The following is a 23,044-nucleotide window of genomic DNA, read 5'->3' on the forward strand; positions in this document are numbered from 1 at the left end:
CAAAGAAAAGACAAGCAGACAAACAATAATACACAAAACACAAGACAGAAAAAAAGACTTAGTGACATGAACCCCACGAAAACATCAAGGGTAAACATATCCTGCTGCACATTCGTCGTGTTTCTCATGTTAGCAAAACCGGAAAAATAACATCCAATAGTTCAACTTTGTCTGTTCTAAGTAAATCAAAAGTTAAGTTTTTAGAGTAAACGGTAAATAAACTCATCATAGACACCAGGACTAAATTAAGTATATACGCCACAAATTAACCAATCAAAATAAGGAATACTCGGAACAATTTCTTCCGGGTAAATATATGATTCACGTGGAAAAATACAAGTAAACCAATTTTCCGCGAATATTTTATCTTGCGTTTAGTCCTTTTAGCTTCTCTGTGACTTACTTGTGCGATTTTAAAATTCACTTGATGTACGTTGTAGTTAGAAAAAGAAAGATGATAGTTACGAATTTTGGCGACAATACAAGTTCGCGGTTTTTTTTTCATTTCGCAAAAAAAGCGAAAATAAATCGTTCGCAAAAATAAGTTGGTTTACAGTATGCGAACATTTCAAAAATATTAGTAGGCATTTATCTTTACATGATAACGAACTTGTGTACAAATAATCGTGACTGTATTAAACCAAAACTTTATTGAGAAACGGAACAAAATAATGGACAAATATAAGGATGGACACATGTATGGAAACATTATGCCATTAATATCGAGGCGTTGCATTTCAATCTTGATTTGAACAATGCCATTAGATACAGAGTTACGGTTTTAAAATATTCATTATCGTATTATTTATAAAAAACATGCACATATTGGAAAATTAACATAAATCAGACAGAATTTCAATTCAATTTAGTAGATATCAATTATATTAAAAGAGCAGTGCACATTATGAATAATAATTCTGTCAATGAAGTAACTTGAATTTTTCCTGCAATCCTTTAACAATTACTGCAATTTCTTCGCTTGATACATATCTGATAACATTGTCATTTTTTATGATATAGTTCAGGATTGTAGGTGTTGGTAGACTTAACGTTTTAATTAGCTCTCCTATAAGACATCTCTGGATACGAACTTCTTCACTCTCCCTTGTTGGCCATGTGTCATACTGAGAAAACATGAATTGCTTGATATGATAGGAACAAAACTTTTCAACTTTTCTAGGATGTTTTTCTTTTAAATCTTGAATACACAATTTTATAAACCGAAAAGCAGTCTTTTTAAAATTCAGTTTGTCTGCACTGTTTGCATGTTTGACGAGCATTTTTTCTGTTCTCGAAAAAGATAATCGAAAAAGTAGGTTTTTGTCAGCCGCACCTGAAATGAAAAATGTATTATTAATATACAACTTCAACTCGTATATCACCTAGTTGATAGAGTTGAATATAGAAAACAGTGAATGGATGTGCTATTTGCACTAACTACATGCCAAAATGTGATTTTATTTTGATGTCTTTTTGGGGTTTTCAGGTCTCACACATTACTTATGGTTTTGGATTTTTCAAATGCTTGGCCTCGAGCATCATTTACGATAAATGAATTGTCAAAATATGCATCAGGTGCAGATAAATTGTTACAGTTAACGATTTTAAAGTTTATTTCACTATCTTTAAAAAATTAGTTCTACTTCGATACATTATCAGGTATAGTCGCTTTCTCGCTTTGATGAAAAATGAGGGAAAAAAAGGAGTGCACCCTAACGATTAAAATAAAGGAGAAATTTTATCGAATATGTTGTTTATATATTAAATATTTTGTCAAGTAGTAGTATCTTGTATTGATGTAATATTTGCCTACCACAAGTGCGAAATGTTTTTTGAACTCAGCTTTAAAGCTTGAAACACATGTTTTCTATATATTTAGCTGCTCTGTATCTTGAAGTAACGTTTTCCATATTAAATAATAAAATCAGCTTTACTACAGGCATGGTAGGGCAATAGTAAAATTCAAGAAAAGTCCTTATTGCACTGACACTTTTTCTCCATACAACAGGACACTAAGATGTTAATTGGGAATAAAATTAACTCAATATATCTATTATATCAAAACATTTATAAAGTTACTAAGTTCCAGAATATATGGTCTCTGTTAAAGTTGTCTAATATGGAAAACATGGCACATCTGATTTTCATTCATGTTGGGTTATAGGGGATATCATTGTCAACATTTCCTCCCAATATTTAAACATACACAACATTTTTTCGGAATAAAATCAAAATATCTATGAGAAAGAGTGGCATTTCAGTATTGTGAGAATGAAGGTTTCATATTCCACAAATCATATTTCGTACCTTCAGGACAGGTTTTGCAAACAACATCATAAGATATCATTGCTTTGTTGACGACATCGTCAAGTGATATCCATGATGGATTTATCTTTCTAGCTATTTTCTCTGGTGGCCATCCAGTAATATAAAAGCTAGGAACAAGATCAATATCGATCGAACTTTTCCCTGGGAATGCATCATAATAAACTGTGTAAGCTGGACTACGTGGGTTTAGTGTTGACTTCCCTAAAATACGAAAATTAGAATATAAATGAAATATTAAAATTTGCACAGTAACAATAAGCATAATACAAATACTTTTTCATTTATTAAAACTAAGTTATATCTATCTTTCAATGAGATAACTAAGCTATCGGACAAAATCTTATTCAGATATGTTTTATATCATTTAAAAAAATGTAATAGTTTTCAAATCTTTTAAATTGAATGAATTGAAGTTTTGTATGCTTTATTGTTATCAGAAAGACAATGTCCTATTGAAAGTTGTATGTACATGTATAGATGATACACTAAACTAGTATTGCTGATACTTAGTTCAAAAGGTTTCAACTCCCTTAGGTAAAATTGACCTTATAGTCTCCTTCAGCGGAAATTCGTAGCGGTTCGGTAAAAATAATCTAAACAATCAACCACGTTCACTCGTGATATAGTTTTTCACATTCCATTCATAAATCGTTAAAAGAAAAACTCCTAGTGACCTGGCGACTATAGATGAAATTGACATTATTGTTGTGTTTCTTTGGTCAAAAGGCTTCTGAAGTGACTACGTATTGTTACACCATCAAGGCTTTCGATGTTTATGTTTGAGTTTTCGTGATGAAGGTAAACTTATTAAAAGCGCTTCGGAAGCATTTTCACAAAATTAATTTTCCCCTTTTGATACTTACATTGATGATAAAAAAGATATAGAGATTATTTTGTTTTCTTTCAAAAATGTGCCCTAATAATGAGCCAGGAATGTAAAAAAAAAAGAAACTGTTTACATTTGCGAAAACAAGAGTTATATCAAAACCAAATTTTCGAATATCTTGAAAATTAATTCGAAAGATGAACTTTGCAAAAGGTTTTTCTCTTCAAACTATAAAAATCAGTTCAGTTGGAAAAATACACTCGACTTATGACTGTATATTTAGTTGGGTTTCTACAGTTCTTCTTTAAAAATAAATGTTCACTCCAGATATCCATTTCACAATACCTTATATTTTCATATCATATTTTTATCACTCACTTTTTGTTCTTCGTCCTTGTCGAATCCCGTCTGGCCCTAATACCCGATCAAACAATCCAAAAACATACTTTTTGAATTTATCAGGCACAATATACCGATCCTTGTCCAACACATGTTCTAATTCCGGCACTCTTGGTGACACCATCTTAACCTTATAAAAGCCAGGGATTTTCATGTCATCGAAATCCACTTCAACAGACAGTTCAGGATAAAACATTATATCAAATTCATCTGGATGGCAGTTCTAAAAAAGAAAAAAACACTTTTTTCCTGTTGCTTGATTTTTCTAATGAATGAACAACGATACTATTATAATGACATAAATCTTTCAAAATTTACTGTTTAAACAAAAATTCTGATACACCCGTTCATGCTCAAAATAAGATTATGTTATTTCCTCAGGATTTTTTTCTCTCTTGGTTTGTATATCAAAATCGATAAACACATAAAAGTACCGCCTCTTTAAATCAATTAGTTAATACTGAGATATACCAGGATCCCAATTTTTGTCAATCACCGCGTTTTGTTTACAGAAAATTTATCAGTGACGCTTGATTGAGAAAATTAACAACTTTCCAATACAATACAACGTTGAGTAGCATTGAAATATTTTGCCAATTGCAACTAAGGTAATGTTTTCCTGGGGTAGTTAATCTATAGTGTTTTTGAAAATCTGTAGTTATAAAAATAATTTATCATTAAGAGGGCTCGCGGGTATAAATAAATTTTTTTCTAATATACGATTTCGCTAAATTTTTTTAAAAATAAACTACAGCCTATACCTTATAGAAAAATAGAATAAAAAATGGGTTCACTGTTCATTTAAGATCACAATTTTCCTCCAAAAGAAGCATAATAATTTGTTAATGTCCTTTTTTTCTGTTGAACTAATAGGATAAATAAAGGTTATATCGAAATGAAAAAAAACTGAACTATAGAAATCGCTTAAATTGTCTAATTATTTAGTTCATGCACAGCATATTTGAAAACAATAATAAAAAATATAGGTCACCGATGAGTTAAACAAATATATTTCAATTTTAATGCCAAAAACTGGCATTTTCGCACCAAAGGGAGATAATTTGAAGCTTTTTCAATGATATTAACATTTTAAAAAGTCATATTTGGCAAAAATCAAAACAGTTGTACGGTGGCTTTTTTTGGTACCATGTCATGAAGTTATAACTAATAGTGTAATAAATAAAATTTGTAATGAAAAAACAAATGTTTAACTATTTGCTGAATTTCGTGAACCCGCGAGCCTCCTAAAGACTATTTGAATTCATGTCAACGCAAAAGTGCTGATAACTAGACCGATGCTACAAAGTAGGCCAAAATAACATTTCTTCTGTATATCTGAAGCCATAATCAGTTCTTAAAAATACTTGCCTTTGTTTTGTCATAATAGGACCCAGATCTAAAACTGTTCCAATTAAGAGTAGATATTTCTTTCAGTTTTTGAATAAAGTCGTCGATAAAGCTATTGATGGTTTTTGCAGCGGGTGATACTTCTTCCATGGAAAGTTTGCATTTGTCTTGATGTCCACTGAATCTTTCTCTAATAACTGTATTGACAGGGATGCGGTCTTTGGCAGTTTCTTCTGAAAAAAAGGTAAGCTAACAATAAATAATTTTATCAAACTGTTAATATATTGCATTGACATAGAAACTGTATATTGACTATATAAATCGTTTTTAGGAAATGGTCACATTACATCAATCGATAGTAAACTGTATAATGGGTTTCAAACTTATATCAAAGCTCGAGTTGCATTTGCTGTAGAGATATTTGAATAGCAATTTAATGTCAATAATAAAAATACAAAATGTGTTCCAAGAATCTTATTGACAAAAATAAGCAATGGATTACATTTATCTGAAGTATCAACTTACTTTTGTTTTTTTGTTTTTTTTAAATAAGTTTCAAAATCGTGCGTTCATAACTGTTGGCCATGGAAGGGAAAAAAGATTTTTAAAATGCTTTAAGGTAGATGGGATTTCTAAATTATAATCCAAATTTGTTTTTTAATAATTTGAAAAAAACGTAGTTTATATCATGCTTTTTACAAAAAATAATACTAGTCTAGTAAAAAGAATTGGTCACGGTGCTTATTTGTATGCTACAGGTTATGCAAAACTGACAGATTTATTCATGGAAAACCAAACTTTCTACCATAAAACCAAAACTACACCATGGAATTTGAGATAAAATATGAGACGATAGTTTTTATATTATGCTTTGAGATCAGAAAAAGAAACAAATGTGGTCACGAGACCCGTTTTCTAGCTGCATTATAACATAGGTAAATTCCTAACATATTTTATTGTAAACGTAAGTTTATCTGAATTATCTGTCATTAAAATTGAGTTGCCTCCCCTTATTTGTCAAAGTTTGAAAAAAATTATTCAAGCAAAAATATTTTTTTTTTTGTAAAAAAACAACCATAAATATGATAAAAGCTGTCATTTTCTATATTGAAATGTAAATTCTTACACATGAATTTCCATTCTACTATTAATGTGCACACATTTTATTAAAGATTTAAACCGATTATTTTCTGATAGAGGAATACACCCTATATACCTTAAAGGTGAAACTAAATTGACGATTATGCTTGCAATATATGTCGAGTATGGAATGTAGCTACATGTATATATAATTTCAGCAGACTAATAATTTATCACAACTTTGCAAATCTGTTTTCATATAAGCATTACTAATGGCGTTTAGTATTTAAATTGGAATTCTTAATTTGAATCGTGAACCATGAAGTTTAACTTGATAATATTTTGAACAGAAACTCATGATTTGGCTTTTTATATATGCACAACACACGAGTCTTGAATAAAGTTAATGTGTCTAATGTTAGTAAATGACCTGGTAATTAAATAATGATAACATAGAGCCAAGAAATTAAATAAAACGAACAGATAAACTTCAATGTACGTTCTTTATGACTTTGTCATATGTAATTATTGAAAGCAAAACTCACTGTCCAATGATGTTGATTGAGACTTCTCTTTTACACATTTATCTGTAGGCTTCTCTGTTATAAACAAAATTAATGTAAATAGTTAATATTAACAGAGTTTAGACATGGGATAATCCAAACTTACTGACAATCATTGCTGAGTCATAACTAAATTGTTGATAACACTAATAGCTTGGTCAAAAGCAGTTGTCCAAATTTAAAACCTTAATTTGAATCCGGATCTGCTTACCCTTCCGGAGCTACTTAGATCACCCCCAGTCTGTGTTGCGGTTCGTGTTGTTTAGTCTTAGTTTTCTATGTTGTGTCTTCTGTACTATTATTTCGACCCTTTTTAATCTGTCGGAAACAGGGAGTACTGTGTTTTGAGTGACAACAACAGATTTCACCTCCTTAAATACATTTACATAAAAACGTATTAAAACCAAATTCCAATTAGTATTTTGCATTTATCATCAATGATGAATTTGGGTGCGTCTCATTTAGAGTTCTTTTTTATTTAAAAAATAGGAATTGGTTAATAACAGTATCTGATCCCTGAATCGCTTAAATATGTATGGTCTTCAATCCTGTGAAGGATACATCATGCTTTTTTGATAAATAGATTAGTTGATAAACCCTAACGGTTTTGAATAGTGCCAACCTGTTTAATTTGTTATTAACCAATTACAGATCAAGGCAAATAAACATGTGATAACTAAGAAACTTGAACACTCTTCAGGAACAAAAATTTTCTTGTTCATACAGTGATATCATTAATAATAGCTAAACTTACTGTCCAATGTTTTGGGTGGAGGCTTCTGTTGTTCACTTTTATCGGTTTGTTTTCCTGTTATATATATGATATAATAAATACTTGTACGTCATACGATGCAATCTTTAATCAAATATAATAACAATGGCAACGGCATTTGTTTAAAATAAAAAAAAAAACAACGTTATATTATATCAGAGTTAGTATCAGAGTTTTACTGGACCGTTGTTTCACTGGCGTTATACAACTCTTTTTAATTATATAAAATATAAGTAAAGATTGTTTAATACTATTGGTTTTCTTAACACGGATCTTAAAGGTTTATGATGTATTTAACTGCTCGTATATGTTATTGATTTAAATAGAAGTATGCTGTACTCTGAACACTTGTGTATAGGTTTGAACACAGATATAACACTATATAAATGGTGCGTATCCTAAGCAACTATCTGGTTTTACCGTCAGTAGATATGCTAGAACGAAAATATTTGAAAGACAGTAATGTACGAATTAATATATAGCAACCGTTAAAGAGCTTCAAATCATCTGAGGTTAAGTTTGCTTTAGGAACTTTACTTACATCATAGTGTATTTTGATCTATTTTAAAAAGTTTAGTATTTCTTCTTCCAGTATAACTTATTCGTAATATAAAGAAAAAGACACATTTTTTTTACGATACGAACTGATGATAAAAAGGATTACTCACTGTCCACTGAAGTGACTGGAGACTTCTGTTTTTCGCTTTTATCCGTTTGTTTTTCTGTAACGAATAAAATATGGATAGCATAAATAAGCAAATTTTAGACAAGTGATTTCAAAAACTAAAATAACAGAATTATAAACGGAAACTCTCTAGGCAAATTAAAAAATCTAAATCTCACACACATCAAACGAAGGAATAACAACTGTCATATTCTACTTATTACAGACTGTTTTTGAGTCATGTTTTAGGCGTTTTGTTATTTGATTTTGCCATTTGGTTATGGACTTTCTGAATTTATTTTCCTAAGTTCAGTATTTTTGTGATTTTACTTTTTTCTTTGTTATGTGATACATTTGTATTACTTTGGTAGATGCATCAATCATTTAAGTGTTGTTAGAATCATGATGCATTGCGTTTGGAGTGACAGCGTCTGATTACTCCTATTTCAATACATTTGAAAGTATGGACTTGTTAAAACTAAAAATTCAATTAATAACATGAATTTATCAGTAATGTGGATTTTGAGTGCGTCACAGTATGGACTGTTATACGTTTTCGTTCATTTGATTATGTTGTCTTATTTTCTTAATAAAACGGTTGGTATCGTTCTCTTGAAATAGCTAAACTATGTAAGGTCTTCAATTCTTTGAAAGGCATATTATATTCTATTATTATAAGGGAAAACGGATGTTACAAAAATTGTAAACTTTTCTTTGACAAAAGTGTCCTCATTCATCGAATGAAAACATGACTAAAAGCTAAACTCACTGTCCGATTTTTGGGCTGCAGGCTTCTGTTTTTCTTTTTTATCGGTGTGCTTTTCTGTAATATGTATGACATTATCATATATCAGTTACACATGTCCAACATGGAAAGCTTTCGATTTATTGCAAATTATTGTTTAGTCATATATATGTTGCTTTTTTTCGCTTCTCAAAAAACATTAAAACATGCACAACTCTAGTTGTCCAAATTCAAAAGTAATCATATAGTACAATTCCCACTATTATGTTAATTGACGGATGTCTAACGGAGGTTACTCTGTATACGTCTATGAATGTGTGAGATAGTAAGATCTTTCCGATCCTAATATTAAAAGTCTTTTATTTTATAAAAAGTCACATAAACTTTAGTGATAAAAGAAAAAATAACTATTTAGTTTGAAGATTTGTTTACCGCTTTGAATTTAAACTAGAGGCTCTAAAGAGCCTGTGTCGCTCACCTTGGTCTATGTGTATATTAAACAAAGGACACAAATGGATTCATGACAAAATTGTATTTTGGTGATGGTGATGTGTTTGAAGTTCTTACTTTACTGAACGATTTTGCTTCTTACAATTATATCTATCATGAACTTTGCCCATTAGTAACAGAGAACTATATTTGGTAAAAATTTACATAAATTTACCAAATTAATGAAAATTGTTAAAAATTGACTATAAAGGGCAATAACTCCTTAAGGGGTCAATGATCATTTGGGTCATGTTGACTTATTTGTAGATCTTACTTTGCTGAACATTATTGCTGTTTACAGTTTATCGCTATCTATAATAGTATTCAAGATAACCAAAAACGGCAAAATTTCTTTAAAAATTACCAATTGGAGGGCAGCAACCCAACAACCAATTGTCCAATTCATCTGAAAAATTCAGGGCAGATAGATATTGACTTGATTAACAATTTAACTTCTTGTCAGATTTGCTCTAGATGCTTTGGTTTCATAGTAATAAGCAAAAAACTGCATTTTACCCCTATGTTCTATTTTTAGCCGTAGCGGCCATCTTGGTTCAATGGCCAGGTCATCGGACACATTTTTCAAACTAGATACCCCAAAGATGATTGTGGCCTAGTAGTTTCAGTGGAGATTTTGTAAAAGATTACTTAGATTTATGAAAAATGGTTAAAGATTGACTATAAAGGGCAATAACTCCTAAAGGGGTCAACTGACCATTTTGGTCATGTTGCCTTATTTGTAGATCTTACTTTGCTGAACATTATTGCTGTTTACAATTTATCTCTATCTATAATAATATTCAAGATAATAACCAAAAACAGCAAAATTTCCTCAAAATTACCAATTCAGGGGCAGCAACCCAACAACCGATTGACCGATTCATCTGAAAATTTCAGGGCAGATAGTTCTTGACCTGATAAACATTTTTATCCAATGGCAGATTTCCTCAAAATGCTTTGGTTTCATAGTTATAAGCCAAAAACTGCATTTTACCCCTATGTTCTATTTTTAGCGGTGGCGGCCATCTTGGTTGGTTGACTAGGTCACGCCACACATTTTTTAAACTAGATACCCCAATGATGATTGTGGCCAAGTTTGGTTTGATTTGGCCCAGTAGTTTCAGAGGAGAAGATTTTTGTAAAAGTTAACGACGACGGACGACGACGACGGACGACGGACGCCAAGTGATGAGAAAAGCTCACTTGGCCCTTCGGGCCAGGTGAGCTAAAAAGGAGAAAAAACATTCTATAAATTTTGTGCATCCTTGACATTATTTCTGTTATCTCCCTCATGAATGCTCAAACCAAACGTTTGAACCTCAGTGATGTTAAAATAGTTTTTAATGTTTAAAAAGAAACGTTAACAGCTACATCAGATATCAGAACACAACAAGAGGCTGTCACAACGACAACAAACCGCATTCATTAACATTTATTTGTATCATGCCAATATCACAAGAACCATAACTAATGAACGGTGAAAATGAAAATTGTCAATATCAAAATTGACCTCAATTTTGTCATCAGTCTCAGCATATTAAAATTTGAAAAGCTTAGGTTGAATGGTTCATGAGTAAATGCACGGACACGACTGGAAAAGCCATTTTCAATCTTTCAAGAACCATGACTCCTGAACGGTAAAAGTCAAAATCGTCATTATTGAACTTGATCTCCATTTTGTCATCAGTAACTACATAATAAAATTTAGGAAGCTTTGGTTGAACAGTTCATGCGTGAATGCACGGACAGGACTGGAAAAGCCATTTTTTAATCTTTCAAGAACCATAACTCCTGAACGGTAAAAGCCAAAATCGTCATTATTGAACTTGACCTTCATTTTGTTGTCTGTAACAACATATTAAAATTTGAAAAGCTTTGCTTGAACAGTTCATGAGTAAATGCACGGACAACATTTGGTTGCCGCCCGCGATGCCGCCCGACCGCCCGGCTGCCCGCCGTTCATCCCCAAATCAATAACCGATATTTTTGTCACAAAAATCCGGTTAAAAAGGATAATTCAAATTCATCTGAGATCAGATTTGAGAAGGACCTTTGTAATTAATATCAAATTTTTTTTCTGTTAAATTTGTTACCACATTTTTCTTAGCTGAAAGACTTTTTCATTCCTCGTGAATAAAGTTATCATTTGTTTTCTAGAAAATATGTGAAAAAAAAAGATAAACTCACTTTCCACTGGTGAAGATGAAGACTTCTCTTTTTCGCATTTGTCGGCTTGCTTCTCTGTAATGAACAAATGATAGTAACATATAGTAACATAATTAATACAACTAGGGGTTGGTTAGTTCACAATCATTATTCAATCATTCATATCACAAACATATTGTTGCCTTCGGCTTTGAAATTTTACTGCTTCATCAGTTATTTGTATACCATAAGCATTTTGGTTTAGCTTTAACCTGGTTTATGTGAGACATCTGTAGTTAATTTTAGATAGATTATATATCAAGGCAAAAGCGATGAAAACGTGTTTTCTCGAACTGTACAACGTGAACAATCTTTGTCTTATTCTTGCAATGAAATTATGGCTGAAATTTAAACTCACTGTCCGCTGTTTTGGCTGGAAACTTCTTTTTTTCACATTCAACTGGTTGCTTTTCTGTAATAAAGAGATAAATAATATCATGTTACACATTTACAACATGAATTTACTCTAAACTAATTGCTAATTTAATGTTCAGCCTTAATTAAATTAGCGCTTTGTAGTGCTATCGTATTGTGACAACGGCAATTTCAGTTGTAAAAAAAACTAATCGTTTTTTTTTCTGTTACAGTAAGTCTTGCAAGTTTATATTTTTACTGCAGTAAGTACTCAAATGTTTCTGGGCTGATCTCTTTCTAATGATTCCCCTTTTTGTTCTTTGATGAATAGTAAGTAAATCAGGTCCATTTTCTAAACCCTAATACTTAGAGTCTTTATATCCTTCAAAGATGCGAATATATTAATTATAAAAATACTAGTATAAACTTTATAGCATTTTTAATAAAATATATTTTTTTTTAATTTTGTGCATTTGAGCACTTATCTTTGTAAGGAACGCTAGAATCAAAACAATATTTGAAAAACCAGTGTTGTAGAAACACTTTAAATTCATTACTTTTCTTTGGATATCAATTGTCATGGTCCCATGAATTCAAATGTATAACGAATTACACATTTTCATTAAGAAGATATGTAGACTTTGGCAAAATCACAAAATAAAATATCCACGAAAATGCAAGTTTCCCCACTCGATCAAAAATGGTTCACACGAAAATAAATGAATCCACGGTTTGCTTCATGACATAATAGTTTTAAAGAATATCCAAGTTACTTTTGAGGTCACTATTTTTAGACAGAGATATGTGAAAGGTACCAGAGGGACATCCAAACTCATGACAGTGCCATGACTAAGAAAGAAACAAACATAACACAAAACATAAAGAAAGAGTAACACAAACACCAACAAAAACGGGTGCACCGGAATGGAAAGAAAATCTTGCTACACGCGCGTCTGGCGTACAAACGCTGTATTCTGGTCTCTTTGTTGAGTTTTTATCTGCTTTAGGGAACTTAGTCCCTTCCTCATTATTATTTCTCAACAGTAAATAGTGTTTAAAATTCATATTAGATCAAAGATGAATTCACTGTTCATGAAAAACATTGTAATGTTTTCACTAAATGAAAGGTGATTAAAAGATAAACTCACTGATCAAGTATGTGACTGAAGACCTCTGTTTTTCGCTTTTATCTGTTGGTTGACCTGTTTTGAATAACATATATATTACATTTAGACATCTGATAGTTGCACCTTATTACATCTTTTTTTTAAAGATTGATCATATAAAGATTTGTTATTCTATCATTGGAATAATTTTTCAAAAATGGTTTCATATATCAAGATTCATGATCGATTTCGCGTATAAAATTAACATGAACGATAACATTAAATAAAGTTATCAAAGGTTCCAGGATTATATTGAAATCAGATAGAGAAGAAACAAATCAGGACTTGATTGACCTTGATAATTCTGCTTAAAAATATACCAATTGTGATATCAAGAACAATGATATTTCGATAACTGTGTTAAGAAGGCTTGAGACAAAACATTCTAAACTACGTTTCTTTTATTATCGCACTTTGATGATAAACACAAATAAGTTAAAGCTAAAGTTCATAATGAAGCCCAAAATTAGTTATGTTATAATGATATGAAAGCGTTGTATCAGTGCTGGACAAAATAAAAACAATACTTATAGTCTTTTATTATTTAATCATTTAAGTCACAATACAAATTTGTCTATATATTAAATAAGTTTTCTAAAGGTACAGCCTTTACATGCAAAACAAATCTTTGAATCTACGGATGGTTTAGTTAAGATTTTTTAAAAGTTATTTGTGGTAACAAGCTCCCTAATTTGATAATTTACTAGTTGTATATATTTAAATTCAAATCAACACTACAAACACAATCAATGCCGGGCTAGTTCGGGTTCAAAATAGATAAAGTATTATCAACTTATTGATAAAAACTTAGCTAAAATACAATTAACATTTCAGTCTGTACCAAGTCAGAAATATGAAAGTTGCTTTCCATTCCACCGACGTGGTTGTACTTTGGATTTTGCCATTTGATAAGGGACTTTTAATATGTGATAATATTTTTGATATTAATTGTAACTTTCACTGTTATTAATTGATTGTTTGATTGATTATTGGTTGCTTAACGTCCAATGGCAAATATTTCATGCAAGTACAGTACGAGAACAAGTTCACAATAAATACAATACTATAGGTAGGTCTTGAATTAATAGAGGCCATCTGGGAGGATGGTCGGGGAAATGTGGACTGCCACTGGAAAATGAGGGTATATTGGATAGGGACAGAAATTTTACCTTGCAACAGGCCACCTACGGACCCCTCAAAGAGTTGATGCAAGGGTTCTTAACGTGCAAAGAGCATAACACTCTCCTTATAGAGGCATCGGTTTTAACATCCCAAATCTGACTGGACGTGACTGCGAACTATAAACATCCTGCACAGCCAAACGGACGCCCCACTTCGGCAAGCGTTTACTGCCAGTCGAAAAAAGACTAAGTGACTATATTTCTATTCCTCAATCACCCTTAGGGGTTCTGTTATTAATAAATCTAATCTTAAAATCTTTCTTAATTTTTAAAACTCGTTTTAGAAATTCCAATGTGATGTCACTTTGTGCGTTGCACTGGCTTTTGCTAACACGGCTGTGTATTTTTGTAATGTTTTAATTCTGTAGCTGGTCACCAATTCAGTTTAATCAAGTTTATCTATTATATAGTCATTTTATAAAATCAACTGTTTGCAAAAGTATGAATTATTCTAAATAATAAGGATGTTCTAGTCCAAGGCGGATGACCCTGGTCGTATTGGTCACAACTTTTTGGAATTTTTGGTCATTGGTGCTCTTCAACTTTGTACTTGTTTTGGTGTTCAAACTTTTTTCATCGGGGCGTCACTGGTTGGTCTTGTGTGGACGTGGCGCGCGTCTGGCGTATTTTTTTTAAAATTATTATTTTAAACCTAGTACCTTTTCTTGGATATTATTCGTTTGTTTTTCTTCCATTTACCTGTATTGTATTCCTGTCATGTAATCATGTTGTCATTTTAATTTTATAATTAACATTGCCAATAAAGCGGGAGGTTTGGCATGCCACAAAACCAGGTTCAACACACTATTTTTTCTTAAAATGTCCTGTAACAAGTCAGGAAAATGGCTATTGTTATATTATAGTTCGTTTCGGTATGTGTTACATTTTAATGTTGTGTTTCTGTTGTGTCGTAGCTCATTTATATTTGATGCGTTTCCCTCAGGTTTAATTTGTAACACGAATTTGTTTTTCTCTTTCGATTTATGAATTTCGAAAAGCGGTATACTACTGTTACCTGTACGAAAATGCCTGTACCAAGTCAGGAATATGACAGTTCTTGTCCATTCGTTTTTGATGCATTTTGTTATTTGATTTTGCCATGTATTATGGACTTTCCTAATTGATTTCCCTCTGAGTTCAGTATTTTTGCGATTTTACTTTTTATTGGCCTATCCCAGGAAATACTGTATCCATTTGTCAATGTATCCTGTGTTATCGTAAAGTAGTTATTTGTAAATTCTCGTCAATTTATTTATATTTTGTTGTTACCTTGTTTACTAGTAGATGGTTCATGCGTTTTCTTTGTCTCTGGTTTGCTCTTTGCTGATGCAGGTCTCCTCTTGTTTTCTTGGGCATCTTGTTTGCGATTAGGGCCATTACTTTTAGAACCTGTAGAAGTTAATGTACAACTTTACTCAATCCATTTTAAGACTAAACTATGTAAAAATCATTGGCATACTCGACAAAGGAAATAAACAGCTGCGCCATGAGCTCATGATACGCCCAACGTCTTGTGTGGAAGTTTTAAGCAATAATCATAAATAGTTTATGAGAAAGTTTTAAGCAATAACCATATATTGTTTTTGAGACACGGCGGGAAATGTGAGGTCCCCCATCCTGTTACATCATTAACAAAAAACAAAATCACTTATATCAAATTTTGAATCAAAACCAAAAAGCATACAGATCTTTAGATTAATATATTTATATAACAAAGAAGTGTGTAAAGTTTTAAGCAATAATCATAAATTATAATTTTGAAATACGGCGCGACATGTAAAAAACCCTCCCCTGTTTAACAAAATACTCAATGACTCAAAAATAAAATTTTGAATCACCACCAAAAAGCATACAGACCTTTTGATTAATATAACAAAGAAATGTGTAAAGTTTTAAGCAATAATGAAAAATTGTTTTTGAGATACGGCACAAAATGTTAAAAAAAACTTTTACAAAATACTAAATAACTCAAAAATGAAATTTTGAATCATCACAAAAAGGTAAACAGATTTTTAGATTAATATAACAAAGACATGTGTAAAGTTTTAAGCAATAATCATAAATCGTTTTTGAGATATGGCGCGACATGTAACAAACCCTCCCCTTTTTTTACAAAATAATCAATCACTCAAAAATGAAATTTTGAATCATCACCAAAAATTATACAGATATTAAGATTAATATAACTATGAAGTGTTTAAAGTTTTAAGCCATAATAAAGAATCTTTTTTGAGAAACTGCGAAATGTGAAGAAAAAAACACACCCCTGTTTTAGTTACCAAGTGCCGTAACTCAAAAAGTTTAAATCTTACTTTCACCAAAAAGTATACAGATCATTTGATCATCATAAGAAACAATTATATTAAGTTTGATGAAATTTGGATAAGTTGTTCTCAAGTTACGGTGCAACATATTTACGCCGGACAGACAAACGGACAGACGGACAGACGGAAGGACACTGGACATTTGTATACCATAATACGTCCCGTCAAAATTTTGACGGGCGTATAACAAACGAAATCGTCACCATTTAAAAGAGCGGCAGGTTGAAGATTATTACTTAATAATATGACGATGTGATATTCATAAAACACAGGTACTTGAGTACCAAACAAATATTATTACTAAATGATAGAGGTACTTGAGTACCAAACAAATATTATTAATAAATGATAGAGGTACTTGAGTACCAAACATATAGTATTACTGAATGATAGATTTTATTTTTGTTTTGTATTGTCACCCCTTTTCAATAACAAATTTCATCTATTACTGTTGATTAACATTATGTAACTGCTCTTAATTAAACAATCTCTCTAAATAACTAACACCGTTTCTTTTTCAAAAATGTTTTAATTGTTATGTTCTAGTTTATTGCTTAAAAAGAAAACAATGGAACTCTGAATGTTTGTCATGTATTCGTTACACATATCAGCCTTTCAAAATACCGAACGATTTAGCGAACCATGTTCATGAATGTTTTTTTTGTTTATACACATTTGGTCAATTGCTGTTTCATTTTGAAATAATTTATGTTGAGTTTGATCAATTTCTGACCTAGATCTCAGGGGATGCATGTTAAAAGTCTGTGAAGAGTGATTTGCAAAATTAAAAAAATAACATTTTATTACAAAAATTCACTAGAATCCCTTTTTATGTCTTTTAATTCTTTCTTCATAAGTGAGACAAAACTGTACTTTTAAAGTATTGAAAATTTTACATTTGCAAGAAAAGATAGTTGAATGAAGACCGTGCCAATAGAGAAGTAATCGTATTCAAAGTACAAAAACGGTTGTTGGAACGAGGAATTTACAATACAGTACAATTAAATTCAAAACATAGACATGTTTACCATATTGAAAAAAGTTGCAATTGATTAATATTACAACAAATGATTCAATATATATAATACCGTTCAACTTTTCTAGGACTTGACATTAGCTAATTAAGCATCCGTGAGAAGATTAGTGTTGGTCCAAGATAATTCTTTAGTCCGATTAACATTAGGTCACGTAATATCTGTGTTCTAAATTCCACCACTTAACGAAAGACTATTTCCTGAAGTCTCACATGTAGGTCAGGTTTTTATGGTACAATGCTTATTCTACGAAACTCCCCTTGAATATTTATGCCGAATTATTTTGATGTTATGTCACTTTGTACCCATACCTTACTTTTAGATATAAGTTATTTATCTATATAATTTATTTTGTGGGCAGTATTACTTCGTTCGTGTGAACTAAAAGAAGATTGCATAAACCCCATATGTTTCAGTGTTAGCAAGGGTACGATACTTGTCTTTTCTTGCATTACAAATCCTTTACCTTTTATTGCGTATGGAAACCTAAATCTAATATCTGCTTTCACTTCGCAATCAAATATATGCCAGGAAATAAGGGTAGTAATTATTACAAACAATTGTATAAAGTGGTTTGTGTTTAATCCTGTTTTAGGTGGTGGTTTATAATTATAAAATATGAATGGGTTTGAGGTTTTGGTTTTACAAAAACGTTATATTTAACACAATGAATGCATGAATCATAGTAAACTGTTATGACCTTAGAACTTGTATGCGTTTCAAATGAATACATAAGAGCATTATATCCGGTAGTATTATGTCAATAAATGAAATATTAAACTCATTAATTATTCTGATATATTTAAAAAAAAAAAGGCTAGATATTTAAAACCATATATCTTGTCGAAACAATAATTTTTGAATACGGTATTCGAAAAATCAGGAATCAGAACTTTATTTTGTCATCTATTTGACCCCAGTTTATTATTTCTTATAAAATTGGGAATCAGAATATATTTTAGGAACAAGACATAACCCCCTTTTGGTGTTAAATTGCCAATTCCTTAATGTACTGATATGTATAGTTATATACTGGAATTGTTTGAATATCCTTTTATGGCTGTTTTGGTCGATAATGGTCATATTCGATATTTGTATAGTAGTTTGAGTAACGTGTAATATGTTTATATAAAAAAACGTGTTAGCCATCATTACCTTCACATTTTGGAGACTGTTTGTGCTCGCTTCTCTTCATTTCAAATAGTAAACTGCTTCAAATATTAATTCTACAATGGAGGTATATATGATAAATACATGATGTTATTAAATGTAAATTGCTTTGATTTATAGTTTTAAAGAAGTAAGACATGTCTTTCTCTTATTTTTTCGAATTGAGACTTTGAACATTACATTGTGGACATTGCTGACGGAAGCGTTCTCTTGCATTATTTGTGATATTGTGGAAAGGGAAGTCAATAATAAACATCGAGATAAAAGACATAAAAATGAAGCATGAAAAACAAGACTGAAGGTGAAAGGAAAAGGAATTAAAAAAAATTAATATGCTAATAAAATAAGAAAAAAGGTTTGAAGAAAAGCGTTCTGTGATAAATTCGAAATGACGACTTTTTGCATAATATTTAATCCATAACATATATGATAAAAGTATAACATATAAAGCCCAATATAAATTTTATACATATAAGTTATAGACCTAAAACGACAAAATTATTTTTCATTTACCTGTAGATATTGTTAAACCGTTTTTTTTTCAAAAGTGGTTATTTTCGAAGGGTTAAATATTTCGCGATGGTGTCTTGCCATGTCTTTGTTTGGACTTGTTTGTTTGCATTTTGGCATTGAATGTTTGTCCCCTAAATTTTATTAACTGTGCATTTGCATTCAGGTATCGCAGATCAAATTTATTCGTTCATAGTGTGTTAATTTACGTTTTTTAATTGAGTTTACCCTCAGGCTTCCAATTGATATTTTATAGTGCGGTTTTCTATGTTGTGATGTTATGCTATTGTTTAAGAAAAAGGGAGAAGGTTTTGTATCATTAAAACGTTTAATCCCGCTGCACATGTTTGCACCTGTCCTGAGTCAGGAATCTGATGTACAGTGGTTGTCGTTAGTTTGTTATTTATCCGTGTTTCTAGTTTCTCGTTTTTTATATAGATTAGACCGTTGATTTTCCCGTTTGAATGGTTTTGCACAAAAAATTTTTGGGGCCCTTTATAGCTTGTTGTTCGATGTTAGCCAATGCTCCGTGTTGAAGGTCGTACATTGACCTATAATGTTTTACCTTTATAAATTGTTACTAGTATTTGGATGGAGAGTTGTCTCATTGGCACTCACACAACATCTTCATATATCTATATATAATAGTAATAGCCATTTTTTTTGGAGATAAGTGACAGTCTTATCTTACTTTTGGGGAGATTTTATGCGTTACTATAACATCCATTTTTTAAAAGTTTGAGTATGTATGGCTACAAATGGTGGGTATGTGTGAAACACATGTTTGTAAAAAAATCGAGGACCAATTTATATGTCTAGAAAATGAAGTATACTGCATGAACCTTTTATTATTATTTTGATTTAGCTGAGTTGGTGAATTCAATTATTTCTTTTTAATAATTAATGTTAGAATAAAGTCATATTGATTCTGACAGCCACACATGTTTTGAAAATATAGAAATTATAGCATCGTTTTAGAATAAAAATCGATAAAGTTATTCCACTTTAATAATTGTTCTCAAATAAAAAAAAAGTCCCAATCAGTTGCCAAAAGTATCTAATGTTCAAAACGGAATCTTTATTGCTTTTCAATATTAAGAAAATATATATATCATGTATTCTAAATCCAAATGAAACATTCCCCCCAAAAAACGCTATTTGTTTTAAACTGACCATGCATTGATGTCGACATAGAGGTCAAAAATGATATATTGTTTGGGTATCAATCATATTGACAATAACAGAAGAAGATGTTTTAAAATTCATCAAATTAACAATATTTATAGAATTGGCATGTCTTATTATACGCAATTAATATGATTTTGAAATACGTTTACTGCTCATCCTTTTCTCGAAAATGTGCATACCTTTTTAAGTTTATTGTCCTATTATCAACAACCAGATTACGTTATTTTTCAAACATTTAATGAAACATAGATGATCGATTGTTCAGCACGAATTTTCAACACAAATTACGTGATATGCTTCTGAATGATGTGTAAAAATAAGTCTAGTGCACAAGTGCATCTGATGTAAATTATATACACATAATGACACGTCACTCACTGTTTTCATGTATATAAACACAATTAGGTAAATTAAAAGTTAGAATCAATGTACCTTTTAACCTTATTTTTGTGAAGGAATGAATAATATCTATTAAAATAGATTTTAATTATTTTCTTTTTATGAAAACCAATGTATCGCCCTGCCTGTATACTTTTAGATATTTTAATATTAAGAGTTAGCATAATTAATGTTATTTGCTCGAGACAATCATGACAATGTAAATCTATTAAAGAATCCTGTTTTGCATTAATAATGGATAATTTATGAACAATAAAATATATGAATTTTAAACACTTATATATCTAGATCTTCATACTAGTAATCAATTAGCGGTTATAACTAACGTAATGAAAATACACTTACCGTATTCATACGATCATGCTTCTTTGTCGGAACAGTTTACACTTTATAAATAGATTATTGAATTGATATTTACATTTTTATACCGGTTTTTCCAGGGATGATTCGGAAAATTTGAAAATTTCAATTTTTGAAAACTTAAAACCGACACTTAAAAACTAATCAAAAGGTATATTAAAGATGATGATTAAAGATGAAAATAGAAAAAGAAAAAAATTGTGACAATTAATCAGGAATAAATTAAAATACAATATTAAGGCCATTAAAAAAACCAAGGTGCATCGAAGTGTTAATATACAGACTGATGGACACAAAAAATAAATAAAAATAATCTTCATGCATGATCGATTCATTGTAATATTTTTACAACAAATGCTCTTCCCCATTACACAATAATGCGAACTCAAGGGAAAATGTCATTTTTTATCAGCGTTAAAGGTATGTGCATTTTTGAAAAGTGTCATTTCAAAAATTAAGACCCAACTTATAGTGAGGAGATATTGCCATCACATTTCTAATTTTATTTAGGGGGAGGGCGTCACCCAAAAATAGTTTTTGTTATGTCTGAAAAGTGTCAACTTTATTGGTGGTGTTGGTGCGATTGAAATGAAAGTACAATCAATTATCAAATAAATACCTTTAATCTATTATTATTAAATCTTTGATAGAGACATCACCAACCGGAAGCCTAATCTCTGAAGTGGTAGTTCAGTTAACCACTCCGTGTCACATGCAGTCATCTGTTATTTTTTTTTATCCGTAAAGAATGTGAATATTTACAGTCACTTATCTTAATTAAGATTAAAAACTGTACGTGTGACACATTTAACTCCAGTTTTGGCAAAATAAAAGCATCTTTAATATTAAGGTAGCACTACATTTTGACTTTTCAGACAATAAAAATTATGAATAATTTTAAATTTAATGCACTAAAAAATTGAAACTTGTGTCCCCTTTAATGTTTTTCCTTCACAATAATTTTGTGACAGCAAAAACTTACAGTAAACATATTTTTCATTATAGAGTAGAAAGATTGAAGGAGGGTACCGTATGATATATAGCATTTGTAGATTTATGGGTTACAGACAAATCAAATTGGAACAAAGAATCGTCTATCCGTTTTTTTTCTTTACATTCTATACATTTTTAATCGCACATGCGCAAATAAAAACTGATTGGCGAATAGATCCTGTATAATAGATTCATTGTTTAATGAATTCGCAGATAAAAAAAAATCAGTATTATGGTAAAATGTTTTCAATTTAGGCTAATATGATTGGTAGGTGTGCCATTTTGTGCACTTTGTTACATATTTGTTAGTTTGTGTGGTGATTAAAGATTATAACACAATGTTGATAGATGTACCCCTGTTTTTGACATTTGTAATGATTATGTGTGTTTATTCGTTGGAAGTACTTGATAAATTGCATGCTTATATTGGTGATTTTGAATCTGTTCAAAGTTTTGATTTTTCTACCCTGTATACCACATTGCCTCACATTTTCATTAAGAAAAAATTCACACACCTAATTAAATAGGCATTCAAAAAATCAGAATGTGAATATATATGTTCAAACTCTTTTAGGTCATTTTTTAGTAGCAATAAACAAAAAAACTATGTTAATTGGACATGCTTTGATACTATATATGCCCTGGAATTTTTACTAGATAACATTTTTGTTCGCTTTGGGGATTCCGTATATCGTCAGATTATCGGAATTCCAATGGGGACTAACTGTGCACCACTTATTGCGGACCTCTTTTTGTATTGTTACGAGTTACAATTTATGACAAAAATAAGCAAAGACCCATCAAAACAACATCTGATAAACAAATTTAATAATACTTTTAGATATTTGGATGATATTTTGGCTCTCAATAATGACGACTTCAGTATGTATATTAATGAAATTTATCCTGGTGAACTTACTTTAAATAAAGCTAATACTAACAATGAC

At 30.7% G+C, this 23,044-nt stretch overlaps 1 protein-coding gene across 4 annotated transcripts; it reads right to left on the minus strand.

Moving 5' to 3' along the window:
* Window positions 1-631: 631 nt before the first annotated feature.
* Window positions 632-21,810, minus strand: LOC134687598 (cyclic GMP-AMP synthase-like). 4 transcript variants are annotated; one of them, XM_063548017.1, is made up of 14 exons: window positions 21,724-21,810; window positions 18,633-18,703; window positions 15,389-15,508; window positions 12,921-12,974; window positions 11,777-11,830; window positions 11,401-11,454; window positions 8,749-8,802; window positions 7,984-8,037; window positions 7,298-7,351; window positions 6,526-6,579; window positions 4,922-5,133; window positions 3,533-3,776; window positions 2,308-2,529; window positions 632-1,333 (listed from the first exon to the last, which is right to left on the minus strand). In XM_063548017.1, the coding sequence occupies exons 2-14, from the start codon at window positions 18,670-18,672 to the stop codon at window positions 921-923; spliced, it is 1,629 nt and encodes a 542-aa protein (XP_063404087.1). In that variant the 5' UTR covers window positions 18,673-18,703; window positions 21,724-21,810; the 3' UTR covers window positions 632-920. The 4 variants fall into 4 exon arrangements, with proteins under 4 accessions (XP_063404087.1, XP_063404086.1, XP_063404088.1 ...); XM_063548016.1 differs by lacking the exon at window positions 21,724-21,810 and adding an exon at window positions 21,090-21,160; XM_063548018.1 differs by lacking the exons at window positions 7,984-8,037; window positions 21,724-21,810 and adding an exon at window positions 21,090-21,161.
* Window positions 21,811-23,044: the final 1,234 nt, after the last annotated feature.

This window comes from Mytilus trossulus, chromosome 10 (assembly GCF_036588685.1).
Source record: "Mytilus trossulus isolate FHL-02 chromosome 10, PNRI_Mtr1.1.1.hap1, whole genome shotgun sequence".
In the NCBI taxonomy this organism is placed as follows: domain Eukaryota; kingdom Metazoa; phylum Mollusca; class Bivalvia; order Mytilida; family Mytilidae; genus Mytilus; species Mytilus trossulus.

What these genes read in the sequence shown, in the direction of transcription:
- LOC134687598 (XM_063548017.1), bottom strand. Translation starts at nt 18,672, where the DNA reads ATGAAGAGAAGCGAGCACAAACAGTCTCCAAAATGTGAAG. An exon ending in TGCAGCCCAAAAATCGGACA is followed by an intron (nt 8,038 to 8,748) that starts GTGAGTTTAGCT and finishes TATTCGTTACAG; the next exon opens with AAAAACAAACGGATAAAAGC. An exon ending in ACAAGGACGAAGAACAAAAA is followed by an intron (nt 2,530 to 3,532) that starts GTGAGTGATAAA and finishes TTCGTATTTTAG; the next exon opens with GGAAGTCAACACTAAACCCA.